At 33.9% G+C, this 19,680-nt stretch overlaps 3 protein-coding genes across 6 annotated transcripts; 1 reads left to right on the forward strand and 2 right to left on the reverse strand.

Moving 5' to 3' along the window:
* Positions 1-1,540: 1,540 nt before the first annotated feature.
* LOC131666579 (heterogeneous nuclear ribonucleoprotein A1, A2/B1 homolog) lies at positions 1,541-6,004 on the reverse strand. 3 transcript variants are annotated; one of them, XM_058939376.1, is made up of 5 exons: positions 5,768-6,004; positions 4,901-5,112; positions 3,992-4,743; positions 3,723-3,872; positions 1,541-2,721 (listed from the first exon to the last, which is right to left on the reverse strand). In XM_058939376.1, the coding sequence occupies exons 1-4, from the start codon at positions 5,786-5,788 to the stop codon at positions 3,763-3,765; spliced, it is 1,095 nt and encodes a 364-aa protein (XP_058795359.1). In that variant the 5' UTR covers positions 5,789-6,004; the 3' UTR covers positions 1,541-2,721; positions 3,723-3,762. The 3 variants fall into 3 exon arrangements, with proteins under 3 accessions (XP_058795359.1, XP_058795358.1, XP_058795357.1); XM_058939375.1 differs by having other exon boundaries at positions 3,723-3,875; XM_058939374.1 differs by having other exon boundaries at positions 3,723-3,893.
* A 353-nt stretch (positions 6,005-6,357) lies between these two features.
* On the forward strand, positions 6,358-8,086 carry LOC131666492 (uncharacterized). 2 transcript variants are annotated; one of them, XM_058939209.1, is made up of 6 exons: positions 6,358-6,474; positions 6,647-6,901; positions 6,957-7,154; positions 7,307-7,537; positions 7,616-7,740; positions 7,804-8,086. In XM_058939209.1, the coding sequence occupies exons 1-6, from the start codon at positions 6,370-6,372 to the stop codon at positions 8,084-8,086; spliced, it is 1,197 nt and encodes a 398-aa protein (XP_058795192.1). In that variant the 5' UTR covers positions 6,358-6,369. The 2 variants fall into 2 exon arrangements, with proteins under 2 accessions (XP_058795192.1, XP_058795193.1); XM_058939210.1 differs by having other exon boundaries at positions 6,981-7,154.
* A 710-nt stretch (positions 8,087-8,796) lies between these two features.
* Positions 8,797-19,543, reverse strand: LOC131666637 (uncharacterized). Its single transcript, XM_058939473.1, has 9 exons — positions 19,366-19,543; positions 19,031-19,291; positions 11,004-18,958; positions 10,616-10,940; positions 10,364-10,534; positions 10,128-10,295; positions 9,585-9,838; positions 9,222-9,523; positions 8,797-9,001 (listed from the first exon to the last, which is right to left on the reverse strand). The coding sequence occupies exons 1-9, from the start codon at positions 19,541-19,543 to the stop codon at positions 8,815-8,817; spliced, it is 9,801 nt and encodes a 3,266-aa protein (XP_058795456.1). The 3' UTR covers positions 8,797-8,814.
* Positions 19,544-19,680: the final 137 nt, after the last annotated feature.

Here is a 19,680-nt window from a genome sequence, read left to right on the forward strand (position 1 = left end):
CGCGGGGACTCGCTTGGCGTACGCTTGAGGCATCGAGCTTGCTTAAAATCCCATGCACGTTGTATCGAAAAATAAAATTAGATACGCGTGTGAAAACCCTCGCGTGATTTCAGCTTCGCTCAGATACAAACGTCCACACGAGACTGAAATTATCTTTTCGCACGTGTATCTATTTTTCTTTTTTAATACGTGTGTGAACGCGAGATTTTAAGCACGCTCGTTTCTTCAGTTTGCCTGATGCTGAGCCTCGTGCAGTGTTAAAAAAAGGATTATTTACAGTGAGTAATGTAAAAGATATCTGCTAATTAATACAAATGATTTATAACAAATCACAGCCTTCTGAAGGAAACAATGATTACGTTTATCACGGCAAAACCTTAAAATCCTATGTGTTTAAATTAAAAAGTTTTAAGTGTGTAATTGTGACGTCACCCATAAGAAATACATTGTCACTGAATTTAAACGTTTAGAAGTGTTTAAAATTGAGGACAATGTATTTCTTATGGGTGACGTCATATTAAACGTTTAAATTTAAACACATGGGTTTACCGTGTATAGCACTCTGCCATTGCTTTGTCACTTTACTATTTTTTTCCACAATGAAGATAAAAAATAAAATTACCACTAATTGAAAATCAAGCGGAAATTTGGCATTTTCTATCAACAATATAAAAATAATAGTGTATAAAAACAGATAATAAGAAGAAACGATTTACACCGACTTACCTCCAGCGAAGTTGTAGCCGATGTTAAATGGCACAAGAGCGTGAGGACGCTGATTATCTCAGGCTGGATGGTTAACCAGAAATTAATGAAAACGAAATACAAAAATTTCATTAGAATAATGAAAAATGGGTAATAAGTTTGATTGAATTTGAAAGGCAACCGAACAAAAACTAGGAATTTAGTGTCGTAATAAAACGTGTATGACAGTTTAGTTCATTTTTTCTGGCCTTGAGAATGTTTGTTTCTTTATTGAGCTGAATCGTATATAAACGTAAGCTTATATACAACTATGAAGCTGGAGTAAACTAAATAAAACATCTTAATGAAAGGTCTAACATTCAAGCTCATACTGCTCCTACATAATAATATATCTTGAAACCTCCTACCTGCATCGAACAGAAGCTAGCTAGAGACCCTCATCTCTGCTACCTGCCTGTCATTTTTCTTTATCTACAAAAATGGCGGTCCTGCTCTTGATTTCGAAAAATCTAAATTGATGATAGAAATGAACTGAACTTCAGCATTTTATATGTTTTAACATTTTTTTCCAACTTTTTCAAAGTATGTGCAAATACTGAGGTTACAGATAAATATATATCCTAAATTGACTCAAACAATTACTTACAGTCATTTTTTACATATATAATATTATGATAAACATTTAACTGATTATTTATGTTTCTTTATTTTAACATTGTATTCAATATTATTCCTAGAAATCCTGACATATATAGAAATAAAAGAGAATTATTCTGACGACTAGTGATCTTTTGTGGGTGCTTTGTATGTGAGTAAGATAAGAAAAATCAAGAAACATGGAAAAAGGTCGTGGTCAAGTTTATTCAACTAACTTTCTTAAGACAATTACAACTTAAAAATTAAACTATTTCATGCTGTCATATATGTTCATATATAGTAGTCTAAAGGTAACCTACCAGTGCTTAGTATGTGTTGAATTACCTAAGCTAAAATTCCGATTTCGCATTTCCCCGTTGATCTGATACAATTTGTATTTTGTGTCCCATGACTACCGCGAGAACTCTTATTAAATCAGGGAAAAAAAATCAGGAAATTGATTAGGCGCGTAACCCGTATAAACTTCTACCTTTGTACATATTGTTATTCATTAGCGCATGGGGAAGAAAAACAAGAATTTTTCGCTTGCAAACCTTATTCGGCGTTGTTTAGTTGTAAAATTTTATACATATTTACCTTTCAATAAATGATTGGTACATTTTCCGACTAACATAATCGAGAGAACATTCGATTTCTGAAAATTAGAAAACGAAACGCGTTTCTTTTTCTCGTTTGCTTTGCTCTTATAAAACTGCTCGGAGTTACGTTATAAAAACAAAGAAAAGCGCCATACAAGAATTTCCGTGACAAATACAGAGTATTTCAATGATACTTTCGGCGATTGAAGAATCTAAATGTCATCCTAATATGCGCAAAATTACAGAAACCTATTTCATTAATTATACATGAATTTGTAGATAAGAAAAATATGATTATTCGTCATAAAATCGCGTACCTAATACATCAGCATGGTTTATAGCGCAAAGTCGAAATGAGGATGAAAATCTTTAATCTGTAGTGACTGTAAAAAAATAATAAAGCGGAAACTATATATGAAAGTGATTTTTAAAAATAAGTCAAAATTTCATTGGATATTTTCAACTCGAAAATACGTATTTCTTTCTTTCTTTATGGACAAGAGCATTCCCTTCTTTTACTCATGTGAACTACAATAATTCTCTTCCTGTCCCTTTCTGCAAATCCTGATTGTCCTGCCTGTGAGGAGATTTTCTTTTTCTGTTTCTTAAAAATTTCCTGTCATCTTTCTCTCTCTTTCTCCCTTTCTATGACTTTTCTCATTGTTCTGCTAGCCTGTCTTTGTTCGCTGCCTAGCTTGCTTTATGCCTGCCTGCTCCAGTACTAACACAGTACCAAGCTACTGCTATGCGATTAGAAGACAAGAAGTAGAATGGGGTTCACCTAAGGTTCAAAAGTCAAAACTAGTTAGTTCCAGAATTACATTATCACACAAGTAACGTCTATTGAGTACACACTAATTAGCATATATGTTTATAGTTACATCAAAGGCAAAATTTACTCATAACTCATTTTAGATTTCACAACTTTGGAAATCTAATGAGTTATTGATAAATTTATACTTTTATTGTTTACTGAAAACATGTATACATCCTTACGAAACCTGATTCACCAATACTAATTTTTTATATTAATAATATAGCATGTGCAAAGTTCACCAAACATTGACTGCAAATGATTTACAGATGGTTTATGAACTTGACAGATTTGCTTTTAATAATGATATTCACATGTACAACAGTGAAAGCACATTAATTCCCGATTTTATCGACTTTTTGTGCTACAGTAATGTTCTACTACAACATACATACAGATCTATGGCATAGCCATAAAGCTAAATGAGTTGTGTAAGCATATAAGATATAGGATTTAGGACAAATTTGGAAAAAGCGAAAGAGCAACTTTTCATACTTTTCTCAAAACACAATAAACTTGTTATAGTTAAAATCGTACTTGATTTCAAATCTTTCAGTAACAATTGAAAATCTGTAACCTAATAATTGAACAAAATAAAAAACAAAATAGTTTGAGTTTCAATCAATTATGAAAATCATTATTTAAAAACAATGCAAAGCATATCAAGAGATATCAGATTCAAAACAAAAAATTGCATTATCAGTTTCTTTAAAAAATTACGAATTACAAAACTGTGAAGGTAATCTGTCAGTTGGCTTCTTTCTGAACTGGATAATACAGTAATTTATGTAAAAGACAGAGAAAAGAAATAGTACAACAAATAAAACACTTAGGACTTGAAAATAAACAGGCTAATTATAGTAACGACAAGAGAATATATACTGCAAATTATCTAGTGAATAATTAATATTCCCGTGTCGTTACCGAAAAAGAAAGCCTGTACAGACTCTTCCTTTCAAAATGCTTACCGATTGAGTAAAAGAAGGGAAGTGAAGCTGTACGGGTAATTTAGTATCTTCTGCCGCTTCCGCCTCCCATACCGCCTCCACCCATAGAGCCACCTCCATAACCTCCACTGCCGCCGCCTCCGTATCCACCACCGCCGCCACCGCCGCCACCTGCTGTAGCAGATTCACGGCCTAAAGAGGCTTGTTTTTACTGAGTTCTTTTGCTCCCGCGATCCCACTCGTTGGAGCACAGATCACACACGTTATAACAATTAGTATAAGATACGTACCGTATGGCGAGGGTCGACCTCCTGAATTGTAGTTATTTCTGACTGGACCGCCGCCGTATCCTTGTTGGTAGCCTCCACCGAAATTGTCATTACCCCAGTTGCCTCCGCCTCCGCCGCCGCCGCCACCGCCGTAACCGCCACCACCACCTCCTTGGCTACCTCCCCAGGCACCACTGCCCTGGTTTGAGTTCTCCCAAGGTCCATTGTTACCCCAGCCACCACCTTGGTTACTGCCTCCATAACCACCTTGATTGCCGCTTTGGTTCCAGTCATTACCGCCGCCACCACCGCCACCGCGGCCACCCCAATTGCCGCCGCCTTGGCTGCCGCTTCGTGGACCACGACCACCTCCCATCGATTGACTTCCGCGACCACCGCCACCACCGCCGCCGCCACCACCGCCACTACCGGCGCTAGCCATCTCGGCGCGGCTTAAGGCTTTCTTAACGTCTACGTGTTTGCCGCGGATTTGGTGGTTGCGCTGTAGGCAGATCTTATCCACGGGATCGTAGTCGTTGAACTCGACGAAGCCGAAGCCTCGTTTCTTGCCCGTCTCCTTGTCTGTGACGATGCTCACTGAATTGATGCTACCGTACGTTTGGAAGTACATGCGAAGATCATCCTCTTCGTGGTCATCCTTCAAACCACCCACGAACAGTTTTTTCACGGTGGCTCCGGCTTCTGGTCGGCCGATCTCTTGGCGGGGAACAGCACGCTTTGGCTCGACTACTCGACCGTCCACTCGGTGGGGCCTGAATAAATCAAATTCCAATATTTTTTGAGTCTGTTTTGAAATTTTGAGTTATGCATAAAAATCACTGTACCAGTGTCATTGTTCATAAATTGGAAATTAAACAATAATAAGCAAATACATGGAAAGCTACATCCAATAACGTTAATAACTTTTACCTGGCGGCTTGAGCATCATCGACCATGTGAGCTCTTGAGTAAGTGATGAAACCAAAACCCCTAGAACGTTTGGTCTTAGGATCCTTCATGACCACAACGTCGACGATATCACCCCATTGCTCAAAGTGCTTCTTCAAGGAGTCATCAGTGGTACGGTAATCCAAGCCACCAATGAACAGTTTCCTAACGTGCTCAGGTTCGTTTTTTCCATCCTAGATAGAAACATCACCGGTCAGAACAGTTAGTATTATGCAATTTAGTAACTGTATTGCATAATGAATGATAAAAAGAAATACGACGGTCTTCTATAGCACACGCCACCACTTTAGCAAATCATTTCGCCGAATGTATTCAAGTGGCATTATCAATATGAGCACGACCGCGTGTGATTGATAAAAAAACTCGACTGATAGAGCAGCAAGTTGGGTGAAAGTCGTGGCGTAGATTGCTCTTGCCGGTAGTATTGGAAACAAAAAATGGCGCGGCGTGGCCACGCCACGCCGCAGTCAATTGCTATCGTCATGCTGATGTATTACAAATCAACAGCATTTGCTAATCATCAAAATAAATTATCAATGTTTAACCGTAAAAAGATTGCACCGTCGGATAATTGTGATGTGAACATCAACAATTTGTTGAGCGATTTTATAGGATGAGCTCGTGTAAGCAGAACGACGCGTCGACGCCATCTTGCCGAGAAAATTGATTCATTCATTGTAACGTGTTAATCTAAAAATAATTTTCATCTTGGTGTAATAGAATGATGTAAGCATATAAATGAAGACAGTAAGATTAACATTTTCTAGAGATGTAAGTGCATTTTGAGTTGCAAATAACACGGATTTTAAAAATATAATGTTAACTTACATCATGATCCATTTTCACCATCTTCGATGATGATGCTCCACGACTACTCGATGAACGCCGCGTTGCGAAAGTTACTTGGCACACGGATTAGGACGAAAAAAGCTGGCGTCCTAAGGCGCTGCTGCACAATTTAGGAATACGAAGTCGAAACGATGCTATCCGGAGGAAACTCGGAGTTCGACTGCGTCGTTTGCGCGTAGTGTGACCGATCGAACGATTTTGGCTGCCGTAGCTGTCGGAGAGGTGGCTAACGCGTGCACACTACCGCACCGGAAGCTCACACTACGCTAGTCAAAAATAAGAGTCGTTTTTGTTGCGCGGCAGGAAAATTCAAATAAGAAATTCCATGATACTTGTTTAAAGTCGAATTTGTCCCTGCGAAATTTTGTAATATAAGCAGATCGAACTTTTATTGCAAAATTTTGCGAGATTTGGAATAAAAATCAAATAACTGGACAGGAAAATACTTAACTGATTATAATGCTTTGTTATTAGGACGCGTGCGCGATGCAAGTATCTTTTCAGTTGAGGTCAACATTGCTATGACATTGAAAATAAATCGAGGTTTCGTTTAGTTGAGATAGCAGCGGAATGCAATCAAAATGCCACGCTGCTGCGTTCCTGGATGCGACACTGGCACTAGTGCCGAAATCGTGAGGATGAGGAAAGCCAAGGCCAGGAATAAATCTACTTTTCTTCTGCCAGCGGTATGTCGCTTAATATTCAATTAAAATTTAGGATTTGCAGTATTTATTACTTGATTTTTAGATGAGAGCACGTCTTCTTATTATTAATCATTTAGATACATTTTTTTGCAATTTATTTATAGTAATAAAAATTTTTAAAAGTTAAAATCAATTATCTATTATTTATAAACAGGATTATAGATTATTTAAAAAATGGGAGAAGGTATTAGGTTTGAAATATGATACTATTGACGGCAGATCTGGACGAGTTTGCGAACTCCATTTTGACGAGGCTGATATTATTAGATACTATTATAAACAAATGGAAAATGGTACTATTCAGCAATTTACATTTTCTAGACCGACATTAAAAAAGGGAATCATCCCTTTATCAACACCGCGAAAAGAAGATTTATTACCTCAGAATCATAAATATAAGAAGAATAAGGTATTTACGGTTAATTGTTTAATTGCAGTATTTTTTTATTTATATCAAGTTTTAGGATTTGATCGATGAAAACTTTCAGAAAAAATCATCTAAAGCACAAAACAATAAAAATGATGTATCTATACAATCGCGTGGTACCAAAAGAAAAAATTCTTCAGAAAACGATGATGTACCAATTAAAAGGCATACAAAAAGTAGCAATGCTGATAAAGCAGGAAAAGCATCTAAAAATTATAAAAAAAGAAAATATAAGGTCGGTATACTTTACATATTTTAAGATCAATCCTAGCCATGTATTATTATTTATTATTTATTATTTATTTATTATTTATTTATTATTTATTATTATTTTTTATTATTTATTATTATTTATATTTTATTATTTATTATTATTTATTATTCTAGAGGCAAATCAAAACATGCCGAAATAAATTGATTTCCAAATCTGTCAAAAAAAGGGATTCATTGATCTATAATTTTGATAAATTAAAGCATAATTTACACAGAAAAAATTGCAAAGTGCCAACAGGTTGGGAGTTCTCCATACTGGATGATAATACTGTTCAATTTGTTTATAAAGTAGAGTCTTCAAACAATTTTTTGACTTGCACACTCAAACGTGAAACATTTTTAGAGGTCAATAGTATTCTAAATAAAACATGACGTTATTTACAATTTTATTGCATGAAGTAATTTCTTGTGGAATAATTTCAGATTAGAGCTTTTAATATAAATGTGGCAATAAATTTAGAATTTAAATTTTTATCTCAAGCTCATTTACTTGAAAGTTTAATTGAATTACAAAAGGTTCGATGCTGCAAAGGAATCACATATAAAAGGTGATGTCAACTATGCACCGTTTTTAATTTCATGATAGATTATCTTACAATTTGAATTTCCAGATTCACTAAGCAATGCATGGGTTTTATTCCATTCAGAGAAAAATATCAAAGGCTGAAGAATTTTGATAGATGCAGTATGTGTCAGAAAGTATGGAAAAATATTACAAGAAGGCATTCACATCATCACATACAGAAAGTAAAATTTTTGCACTTGAGGACATCGAAATTGAAATTTAATGCCAATATTAATAAATATTCAAAGAAAAAGAAAAACTTGAAAAAAATTATAAAGTCAAGCAAAAAGTCGGAGACAAAATATTTAAAAAAAAGCATTGACAAATAATTCTAAAAGCATATAATAGATACATATAATATATGCCTATAATATAACCATTTTCGAATTAACTTTCTAAAAATTATATCGTTTGTTTTAGTTATTAAAAAAGTTGAAACTTTTTTTATGGACAAATGTAATAAGTTCATGAATACACAGCCAGTTACTCGTAATTTCATTTTAATAATTTGTTCTTTTGTTATACAAAACTGAAATTTCCTAAACATGTAAAATACATACCTAAGATTTACAAGATTACAAATAGCCTGATGAAAATTTGACAACTGGCGTCAAAAATTTCATAAGAACGAAGCTTATTTAACTTTCAATAATATTTTATATACACTTATAAATTTTTGATGATGCCGTGCAAAACAGTTTATACACGCGTGTCATTTGGATACAAAAAATTTTTTTTTCTTATCTTGACAATGCTATATAACATTTCAAGTGTGAAAAAGTTTTAAATGTAAAAAATAAGTTACTTAAAATAGTAAGCTTAAAAGTAAATGAGTAGAATATATGAATTCAAGTAGCAGAAATGACATAGAAATCTGTAGAAATATGAAATCGATCATAGTTATATGTGAATTACAATAAAAATTATAATATTGATTCGTAATACCGTTATTTAAAAGTTACCAATTCAAACTCAACTTTTAGTTAACTAGATTAAAGAATTATTTTGATTAAATTTTTTGCGTAATTAATTGAAACACTAGAAATATAAGTGAAAACTACTTATTTTGATCTATTTTAGACTTTAATGTTTCTGCAGTTCTTCGTCTCCAATGCACGTGAATGTCTTTTGTTGCGGAGGTTATCTCATTATCATCCTGCTGTTCAGTATTCTGTTCTTGGTTTATAGTTAGGAAACTTGTACCATCATTAGAATTTGAGTTACTCTCAGAGCTATTTCTCCTTCTGTGAAAATCAGTCTCAATTAATATGTTGCAACTTAAAGTTTTAGCTATTGCCTTTTATATAGTTTCAATGACATCAATTGTTTAGTATCCATATACCTAATTTTATTTGGAACTGAATATTTAAAGGATAAAACGAACTCTAAGTACGCAGATTGTAATATTACCCGACTGCTATATATCTTTTTTAACGTTTGATAAATATAATTTAAAAAACTTACACAGAAGTAAAACTCTGTTTATGATTAGCTACTGTGATCCTGCGAGTCAATCCAGGAAATTCACAAAACGAACTCTGTGAGTAGATTTTCTCTTCGATTTGTCTATTCAATACAAAGGCTTGTTCCAATGGAATGGGATCTGTCAAGCTCAAAGGCGGATGCGTATTTATTGGAGCATTAATGACAGGCACCGCGTTGTTCAAGTCAGGCAATGTCTCGTGAATCACCGAAGCGAGTTCATAGTTCTGCGACATAGAGTGTGGATTTGGTACCGATGGCGGAGTTAATCGCTGGATAAAGTTCTGCGGAAAAAATTGGCATTTATTATTGGTATTTCAGGTTGCGCATTCATCATGAACTTACGATAGGCATCGGCACAGGATTCGATGGAGTTCTAGAAATTTTCTTTGGTTTCACTGCCAAGTTATCTTTTGTCTTCTCTATTTTTTCTTCTTTACTGGGCGTAATTTCGTTATTTTTCGGTGTACCACTATTGCTGCGTTCAGGTACCATGTGCTCGTGTGGCTTAATCGGGTGGTGATGCAGCATGTGACGAGTGTAGTTATCAATTCGTCCAAATTGCTGCTGGCAGTAACAGCAAGTATATTTCTTTTCTCCTAAACATAAAACAAAACATTGTACTTGAATTGATAAATGACACAACAACCAATACATACGAAGTGGCGACTACTTTTAAATGTAGTATCGAGAATCGCATACTCGATGACACACTTGAAACAAGCATCAATTAGCGAAAGCTTTTACCGACAACGATAAACAATTAATGTTCGTTTATCTTTGTACGTTTAACTACAAGCATATCGCACGCATTATAATGAAGATAATATCACGTCAATAAAAAGCAAGTTTGTTCACTCTTAATAACAAAAATTAATGATTTTGTACCAGAGTGAGTGACGGAATGGCGCTTCACTTCGAATTTAGTAAGGAAAGCTTTGCCGCACTGGTCGCATGCGAAAGGCCGTATTTTTTGGTGTATCTTAATGTGTTTGGCCACCTCATATTTGGTTTTGAAGCTTTTTGGGCAGTGTAGACATTTGAATAGTGCAACAGCTGCATGTTTTGCAAACAATTCATGAATAAGTTTGTTTGTGACACTTTGCCAGTGTGTCCATACTTACGCGAGTGTGAAAGTTCGTGTCGTCGCCTGTTCGCGTCCATTGTAAAGGATTTCGGGCACTGATTACACCTGAATACAAATGAACTTTCCACGTGACTTAGCAAGTGGCTTTTAAGATATTCCTTCGAGACGAATTTCTTGCCGCATTCATTGCATTCCAAATCTTGCGTATCTGCAAACAAAAAATTCCGTTGATTACTTACTAAAGCCTTTGCGGAACTTGGAACAGTTTTCTTAAGTCACGTGTACTTACATTTGTGGATGAGTAAGTGCCGGTTAAGTTTGCCCTTTATCAAGAATTTTTTGCCACAGAGCTCACAGCAAAAAGGTTTCTCACCTTTATGCGACCTCTCATGGTAGTCTAGGTGAGTTTTGTGATAGAACTTTCTCGAGCAAAACTCACACTTGTACGATTTTAACGTTGATTTAACGCAAGCCAAGTGCGGAGTTTTGTTCACATAATGCTTAAATGATCGTAGGCAAATCGTACACTGAAAAGTGTTTTGTTTGCCTGGTAATGGTATTATGTGGCTGTAGTCTTTGCTAGGCCGTCCAGGACGTTTCTTTTCTTTATTCGACTATAAAAAAATTCATGGTTGTATTGCAAGGTCTTAGACAGTTTAATAAGTATTCTGACGTACCTTTATGTTTTTGCATTTGGAACTTAAAACTTTGGTTCTTTTACATCCAGTTTTGGGAGCTGTAGGCCCATTCAATAGCTTGGGTCTACCTCTTGGTCTCTTAACGCCTAATGTCGATTTTGGCCTTTTTACATGGATTCTTTCTTGTTCATGTGTTATGCGTAAGTTATTATCTGGACTGTATTTCTTGATAATACTCCAGTCTATGTTTCTTTCAAGAACAACAATAGGCTCCAGTTTGATTTCAAACTTCTTCATGATCATCAAATCCTTCTTTTCAATTTTAAACTTGATATCTTTCTCCTTCAGGGGCATAAATCTTAATCTCTTATTATCATACGTCCAAGCTTTAGACTTTCTAAGTAATTCGCGTTTCTTAACACTCATTGTTAATTCACATTCATTAGCGACAACTTCCGAGTTATTGTCTTCTGTTACTCTGTCGTCTTCTTCAAAATTACATGAATCTATCGAGTCTTTGCTTTCAGGCAACAAAAATTCAACCCTTTTCTTTTTGATAACTTTTGATACGATCTTCAAATCTTCATTTTCATACAATAAGGTTTTGGGTCGTCGATTTCTTTTCATTTCTTTCGTATCTTCATCTTTTGGCGATGAATCCGTAAATAAAAAGTTACTTTCGTAATTCATTTCGATGTCCATTGAATTTGGGTTTACATTTAGAAAACTCGTATTCTGATCAAGTTCCACATTATCGAGACTTGTCGATTTATTTTCTTTTAATTGATGTTTTATATTTACTTTCTCCATCATTATTTCAGTACTTTCTATATTTTGTTTTGTATTCATTGCACATTTGTTAACGTGGGTGGAACTATAAACTTGAGTTTTCTTCATGAACGTATTATCAATCGTTTCACATTTATTTTTATGCGATGATTTATTTAGTTCTTTCTTTTTCTTTCTTACCGGTGAAATTTCTAAGTCCTCGTTTTCATAAAGCAATACTTTAGGTTTTCTTTTTCTTTTGCTGCTCTCCACGATTACTTGCGTGTTTATTTTATCGAACTTCTTGTACTTTCTGCCTGGTGTACTATTCTGCACAGCTTCATCGTTTATTTTATTTAATTTTTCTAAATCTTGTTCTTCTGCTACTGGAGTGATATTTTCTATCTTTGCATCATCTTTCTCGGAAAATTTTTCCTTATTTTCTTTATTTTCGTCGTCATGTGATTTCACATCTTGACTATCTTTTTCTTCTACTTCTTTGTCAGAGTCTTTTGGTATAACGGTATTTTCTCCTTCGTTAAAAACTTCATTATAGTTCTGTTGTTTTGACTGGTCTTTATCATTTTCTATACTTTGAGTTGAAATTTTTTCCATTTTATCACTCACACTACCATTTAAAAGGAAATCGTTTGTTTGTTTTTGACTATCAATTTTATCTTCCTCAAATTCATCCAGTGAGCATCTGTTTTCATCGTTAGATATTGTTACCTGACTTGATTCTTCACGAATGCTGTTTTCGTTATCTAAAACTTTATTTTCCTCTTCTATAGCATTTCCGTCTAAACCTTGACGTCCATTTTTTTTATCATTGTTATCGGCACAATAACTTGATAATTTTATTACTGTTTGGTATTCTTTATTTTGTGAGACATTACTTTCATTTTGTTGTTCATGATTTTCCTTTTTTGGTCGACCTCTTATCTTTTTTATGATGGCTTCTTGGGATTTCTCTTTTTTTGGTCTGCCTCTTGCTTTTTTAATTACTATTACTTGCTTGCTTTGATGGGCGATTTCGAGCTTATCCTCTATAGAATTTTGATTAAAGGGTGTGTTTATTTCAGTTTCTAAGATCGAATTTTCATCAGCTTCGGTACACGAACTTGTAGTCAAGCTTTGGATTTCATCACCATGACTGTCAACTTTCCAGTCTAGGGGTTGTTGTTCTTTATCAATTGCTCTATATAAGCATTGAGCTTGATCTTTCTTGATATCATTCTTTTCACCTAATTCTAAATTCGTCAGTACGTTTGATTGTTCAAGTTTTGATAAAGATATCTTGGGCCTATCTCCCAATTTTTTAACAACTCGTGTGTCTGCATCAGATAGCGTAGGTTCCTTTTGTTTCTCGATGTTACTCAATGGTTCTATGGGTCTACCTAATGGCTTTTTAATAAACATTCCCTGCTCGTTTTCATAAACAACATTCAACGTTTTGTTATCTGAATTATTCTTATCTTTGGAAGTTGAGCTTGTGATGATGTCCGATTGCAAATTCTCATTCATAATTACGCTTGAATGTTGACTTAATTCGAGGTTTTGTCTGTTCAGATTTTGATTTCCTTCAGCTTCGTAATGCTCATTGCTGTCTACATTATTGATTATCTCATGAAGATTTGAAATTTCAGTCATATCGGTTTCTTGTGTTATATTGAAATTATTATGTTTTTTTAAAAGCGATAAAATTTTTCTAGGTCTACCTCTTGACTTCTTGACAATAGTTGGTTCTACGGGAGCGTCAGATGCATCGGACTGACTTTGTTGATTGCAGTTAATTAATGACTTTTTCGGTCTACCCTTTGGTTTTGAAGTAACTAGCAATGGTGTGTTACTATTCGCAGTAATTGATTTTTCAGTCTCTGATTTATTCTCATCACTGAAACTTAAACTTGGGATATCATTTGAATAAGGATTTTCTGGTTCTCCATCCTCCATATTCATGTTTGAAACTGGTAGTGTTTCATTACTAAAATTATCTTGGTCCAAATCTTGACTTTCTTCAGATTCGTGTTGCTCTTTACTTTCTTCTTTGTTAACTGATTCACGAAGATTTGAAATTTTGGCCGTGTATGAATTTTTGGATTTTTTTGATGTATTAAAATTGTTTTGTGTTATATTGAAATTATTATGCTTTTTTAAGAGCGATAAAGATTTTTTCGGTCTACCTCTTGACTTCTTGACAATAGTTGGTTCTACGGGAGTGTCAGATACGTCGGACTGACTTTGTTGATTACAACTAATTAATGACTTTTTCGGTCTACCCCTTGGTTTTGAAGTAACTAGCAACGGTGCGTTACTATTAACAATAATTAATTTTTCAGTCTCCAATTTATTCTTATCATTAGAAGTTGGGATTCCAATATAATTTGAATGAAGAGTTTCTGGTTCCCCATCCTCCATATTCATACTTGAAACTGGTAGTGTTTCATTACTGAAATGATCTCGGTCTAAATCTTGACTTCCTTCAGATTCGTGTTGCTCTTTAATTTCTTCTCTATTGATTGATTTAGGAAGATTTGAAATTCTAGTTTCTTGTAATGCTATAAAATCGTTTGGTCGTTCAAACATCGATAAAGATTTTTTTGGTCTACCTCTCGACTTCTTGACAATCGTTGGTTCTACGTGAGCGTTAGATGCATCGAACTGACTTTGTTGATGATAGATAGTTAATGACTTTTTCGGTCTGCCTCTTGATTTTGGAGTAACTAGCAACGGTTTGATACTATTCACAGAAAATGATTTTTCGGCTTTTGATTTATCCTCATCATTGAATGTGGAACTTGCGATATAATTTGAATAACGATTTTCTAGTTCTCTATCCTCCATATTCATATTTGAAACTAGGAGTGTTTCATTACTAAAATTATCTCGGTCCAAATTTTGATTTCCTTCAGATATGTGTTGCTCTTTATTTTCTTCTTTGTTGACTGACTTACGAAGATTAAAAATTTCGGTTTCTTCTGATGTATTGAAATTGTTTTGTATTTCGAACATGGATAAAGATTTTTTCGGCCTACCTCTCGACTTCTTAACAATAGTTGGTTTTACCTGAATCTCAGATGCATCGGACTGATTTTGTTGATTGCAGGTAGTTAATGACTTTTTCGGTCTACCCCTTGGTTTGGGAGTAACCAACAACGTTTCGTTGCTATTCAAAGTAATTGATTTTTCAGCCTCTGATTTATTCTTATCACTGAAAGTTGGATTTATTATATTATTTGAGTAGGGGTTTTCTGATTCTGTATTTTCAATATCTATACTTGAAACTTGTAGTGTTTCATCTTTACTAAAGTTATTTCTGCTCAAATCTTTATTTCCTTCAGCTTCGTATTGCTCGTTTCTGTCTATATTATTGATTGGCTCATAAAGATTTGAAATTTTAGTCGTGTTTGAAATGTCGGTTTTTTGTGATATATTGATATCGTTTTGCTGTTTAAAGAGTGATGAAAATTTCCTAGGCCTACCTCTCGACTTCTTGACAATGGTTTGTTCCACATTCACGCCAGATACATCGAGCTGACTTTGTTTCTCAAGGTTAGTTGATGACTTTTTCGGTCTACCTCTTGGTTTTTGAGACACAATTGATAGCTTGTTATCGTTTACAATAATTGACTTTCTAGCATCTAAATTACTCTTATGACTGCAAGTTACATTAGTGATAACGTCCAAATGTAAATTTTCTTTTCCTTTATCATCCATATCCACCCGTAAACCCTGCATTATTTCATGTTGACTAAAGTTTTCTCTATCCAAAACTCGACTTGCTTTACCTTCATTGCGTTCGTGCTGCTCTTTGTTTTCCTCGTTATTGATTGTGTTACATGGAATTAAATTTTTGGTATTACTTGAAAATGATACTTCTTTTGCTATATTACTTTTATTCAGCTGTTCAGAGTTTGCATCAGCTTTTCTAGGTCTACCTCTTAACTTCTTAATTATTGGTTCTACATTGACGCCAGATAGATTGGACTGATTTTGTTGCTCGGAAATACTTGTTGATTTTTTCTGCCTATCTCTGAACATTTTAATAACCGTTAAGTGATTATTTTCATTCACAGTATCTAACTTTTGATCATCTGATTCATCTTTTTCAACAAAAGGACTGATTGCATCAATGTCTAATTGTAGGGTGTCTTTTTTACTGTTATGAAGTATTTCGGCCTTACTATGTTGATTAAAATTAAGCAATACGTTTCTACATTTAGGCCCCCGTGGTTTCTTAGTATCATACGTTAACATTGACTTATCATTTGAATCCATACTTTTATCTTGATCATGGTTGTCTAGTGTTACATTGTTATCTACTTCTTGATTGTGTATCTGAACATTGACTTCCAGTACTTGTCTTTCTGATATATCAAGTTTTCCTTCGATTTCATTAGATTTATTGAGTTGTTCAGTGTTTAATAAAGATTTTTTAGGTCGACCTCTTGGTGTTTTATCAAGTATCTGTTTATTTTTGTCTGATGATTCGAGCTTGCCATTAATTTCATAATCACTAAATACTTTTTTCTTTCTTTCTCTTCGTTCGTTGATACCAATATATTGAGTATCTTCAGCTACAGTATTTAGATTTTCATCTTCTGATTTTTCCATCTCAGTAAGTGACAAGTTCGAATGGACATTCTCAAGCGTTATCTCCTCTTTATCGGTATGTACTTCAAATGCTAAATTGTCATTTTCTTCATTTCTATCACCTTCAATATTCAAAATATGACTGTCTTTTTCAAGCGATTGCTCCTTTTTATGTAAGATTTCGGGCTTATATGTTTGTTCGAGTTTACTATTACAAAAGTCATTTGCTTCGGAAGCCGGTAAATCTTTGTTAATATATAAAGTCGCACTTATATTTTCTTTTTCATGTGTTTCTATCAAACTTTGGTTTCTTTCATCATCTTGTTCAACAGTTTCTCTGTTTAAAATTATACTTTCTTCTTCTACGGTTTTTTTATTTAAGTGTTCATTGTCATCTTTTTCATCATTATTTTCTACATTTGGAATTTTAAGTTCTTGATTTTCACTAGGCGATTCTCCACTGCCTGTTTCATCATCACTTATGTCTTCATAATGTATGTGATTAGTTTTTTCTTCGTCATCAATCTTTTCATTCATGTATTGATCATTATCTTTTTCATTATTTATTCTATTTTGTATATAATTATCATCTTCTTCTGACATAATTTCCTCGTCAGAATGCTTATTATTTTCTTCTTTAGGGGAAACATCTTCATTTTCTTGATTTCCGCTTTTATTTTCAAGACCAACAATAATCTTCTTATTTAAACTCTGAATTTCATCCTGACTGTCAACTTCGTCATTTATAAGTGTACCATCCAGAATATTACCAAAAAATTTATTTTCTTCTTTGTGATCTTTTATGTTTGTATTAAAAATAAGATGCTTTTCTTCTTTACAACCAGTTTTTCCATCTAAAAGTTCTGTTACTCTATTTTGAATGGGAAGTTCTTCAATCAAATTCTGTTCTTGATCATAGGTAATTTCATACAAATTTCTACTTTCTTCTTTATTACAAACAATTTCTTCATTCAAATTTTCAATTTTTTTATTTTGGTTATCTATGTCCCCATTCAAATATTGATCTTCATTTTGTTCATCGGCAATTCCATTATTCAAAATTTGATCTTTTCCTGGTTCCATATTGGCTTCCTGATTCAACATATTATCGTCATCCTTTCCATTGTCCACTTCATTATGTAATTTCTGATTTGCTTCATAATCAAAGCCTTCACCAAAATCTGATTTATCTTCTTTATCAAACATTGCACCATTTAATTTTTTACTCTCTTTTTCTATAATGTCAAATAATACATCTAAATTTTGATATTCCTCTTTGTTACTTGCTTCTCCATTAGGAATATTAATTTTTTCTTTTTCATTGTCAATTGTTTCATCCACTGTCTGTTTGTTTTCATCTCTAATGTTAAATATAACACTCAAATCTTGATGTTCTTTGCATTCATCAGTTTCTATACTAATATCTGTAGTATTCTTTTCATTATATGTCTTATTATTTGAAACTTTGTTTTCTTGTTCAGATTCATCAACTTTGTTTTCTGTAGAGTTTTCATCTAATACAGTACAGTTAAATTGATCACTAACAATGGAATTTTCATTTATCACAGATTCTGATGGCTTGTTGATTGATTGAGTATCATTAACTTTTTCCGTTTGAATTTCTGAATTTCTTGCATTACTTGCTTTGTGTGGCTTATTATTAAATAGTATATAATCCTCTAATTTAAAATCCGGACTCGTGCAACCAATAACTTGAGGACTTTTAATTGGAGAACTTTTTTTATTATTCTTTTGTTCGTTTAACTTACTTGAAATTAAATAAACTGGTAGTTCCTTACGTCGTTTTTTACCTCTTCCAAGTTGCACTGGGTTCTTATCTATTTGACTATTTACTGTATCACTTTGGTTTGTTGCTGACTTTTGCACTATATTTACATTTTTTACATTTTTAATTCTAGGAAGGCCCCTGGTTCTTGTTTGTTTTCGCGCTGTATTAGCCTTTTCTTCAATTGGAGCAGATTGTTCCTCTATTTCTCTGGGAACAGTTTGTGTCACTTGACAAGACTGATACCCAACTACTTTATGAACTACATTTTGACTTCCTGTTGTAGGGAAAGATTGACTTTTGGTTGAAGATTGCAAAGAATTGATACTTGTTAGTGGAGGCAAAGGTTGATTTCCTATAAGATTCTTAACTGTATTTAAATTTGCCACTATAGATAATGGTTGATTTGCTGGTAAATTTTGCATAGTATTTAAGTTTCCCATGACGGGCACTGATTGATTTGCCACAAGATTTTGCACAATGTTTGGATTTCTGATTATAAACTGATTTCCATTTTGCAATGCATTGATATTTCCTAGCACAGGAATACATTGATTCACACCTGGTCGTTGTACTGCAGCCACATTTGCTAATGCAGGAAGACACTGATTGAGCAGTGGAGTGACTACCTGCTGATTTTTATTTGGTGAATTGTTGGCAATGAAAGCTATTGTAATAAATTGCCTGCCATCTGCTCTCTGGGTCACTGGTATGAAATTAGTGTTTTGTACAACAGGTGTTTCTTGATGTGGCTGATTATTATTATTAATTGTATTTGCAAATACTTCCGGTACTTTTGTAACTGGTTCCATGGGAGTTTGTATTACTTGTGAGAGAGATGAATGAGCTGTTGAAACAAAATTCAATTAATGTAATGTTATTTCAATGAGTTGAAAAATTGTGAGATTAAAGAGCATACTATTTTCTTGAATAGTTTGTGATTGTATGTCTTTTTCTGTGAGAATGCTTTCAGTCTCTGTACCAATGTCAACTTTTTCAGGTCCCAGAATATTGGCTGCAACGTTTCCTAAGTTCTGATTAATGCTATTATCTATTGGCAATTTTCCTACATCAAGTGAGCAGTCTATGAAATCATCTGGAATTTTGTTGAAATCAAGTTTACGAGGTGTTGAATGGAGTTCCTTATAATTTGATATTGTTGTGGCAGGAAGGCGATAATCTGAAAAAGAAAATAATTTACAATATTCTATTGTTAAATAATATTTAGATAAGTTTAAGAAATAGAGATCTTGCCAAAATTGCCTATAGATTCAATCGTGCATGAGATATCTCCATTACTGCCCTCGCAAATACTGCAGCCATTATCTTCATTAATCAAACATAATCTGCATTTTGAATGACCACAGGACTCCTGTATCAGTCTTGTATTTGATTTGTTTGTAGATTCACCACATAAAGGACATTCTCCCATTTTATTTAAGATTTTTCTGCTTTTCTTTCAAATTTAGGCAAGCATATTATCTGCAACATTGAAGACGTTTTTGGTATTGTTTTAATTTCACAATTAAGTGAAAGAGACTATTGAATGACCGAAAAATGTGCGCCGGA

Source organism: Phymastichus coffea, unplaced genomic scaffold (genome assembly GCF_024137745.1).
Source record: "Phymastichus coffea isolate CEN01 unplaced genomic scaffold, Cenicafe_Pcof_1.1 PCOF00059, whole genome shotgun sequence".
In the NCBI taxonomy this organism is placed as follows: Eukaryota; Metazoa; Arthropoda; class Insecta; order Hymenoptera; family Eulophidae; genus Phymastichus; species Phymastichus coffea.

Bases quoted from the DNA above. Each gene is read 5' to 3' on its own strand.
- LOC131666579 (XM_058939374.1), bottom strand. From the start codon at position 5,788: ATGGTGAAAATGGATCATGAT. The intron at 5,113-5,767 runs GTAAGTTAACAT...GTTTCTATCTAG, and splicing joins TGGTGAAAATGGATCATGAT to GATGGAAAAAACGAACCTGA. The intron at 4,744-4,900 runs GTAAAAGTTATT...TGATTTATTCAG, and splicing joins GATGATGCTCAAGCCGCCAG to GCCCCACCGAGTGGACGGTC.
- LOC131666492 (XM_058939209.1), top strand. From the start codon at position 6,370: ATGCCACGCTGCTGCGTTCCTGGATGCGACACTGGCACTAGTGCCGAA. The intron at 6,475-6,646 runs GTATGTCGCTTA...ATTTATAAACAG, and splicing joins CTACTTTTCTTCTGCCAGCG to GATTATAGATTATTTAAAAA. The intron at 7,741-7,803 runs GTGATGTCAACT...TTGAATTTCCAG, and splicing joins AAAGGAATCACATATAAAAG to ATTCACTAAGCAATGCATGG.
- LOC131666637 (XM_058939473.1), bottom strand. From the start codon at position 19,543: ATGGGAGAATGTCCTTTATGTGGTGAATCTACAAACAAATCAAATACA. The intron at 10,941-11,003 runs GTACGTCAGAAT...ATTTTTTTATAG, and splicing joins CCAAATGCAAAAACATAAAG to TCGAATAAAGAAAAGAAACG. The intron at 9,524-9,584 runs GTAAGTTCATGA...TTTTTTCCGCAG, and splicing joins ATCCTGTGCCGATGCCTATC to AACTTTATCCAGCGATTAAC.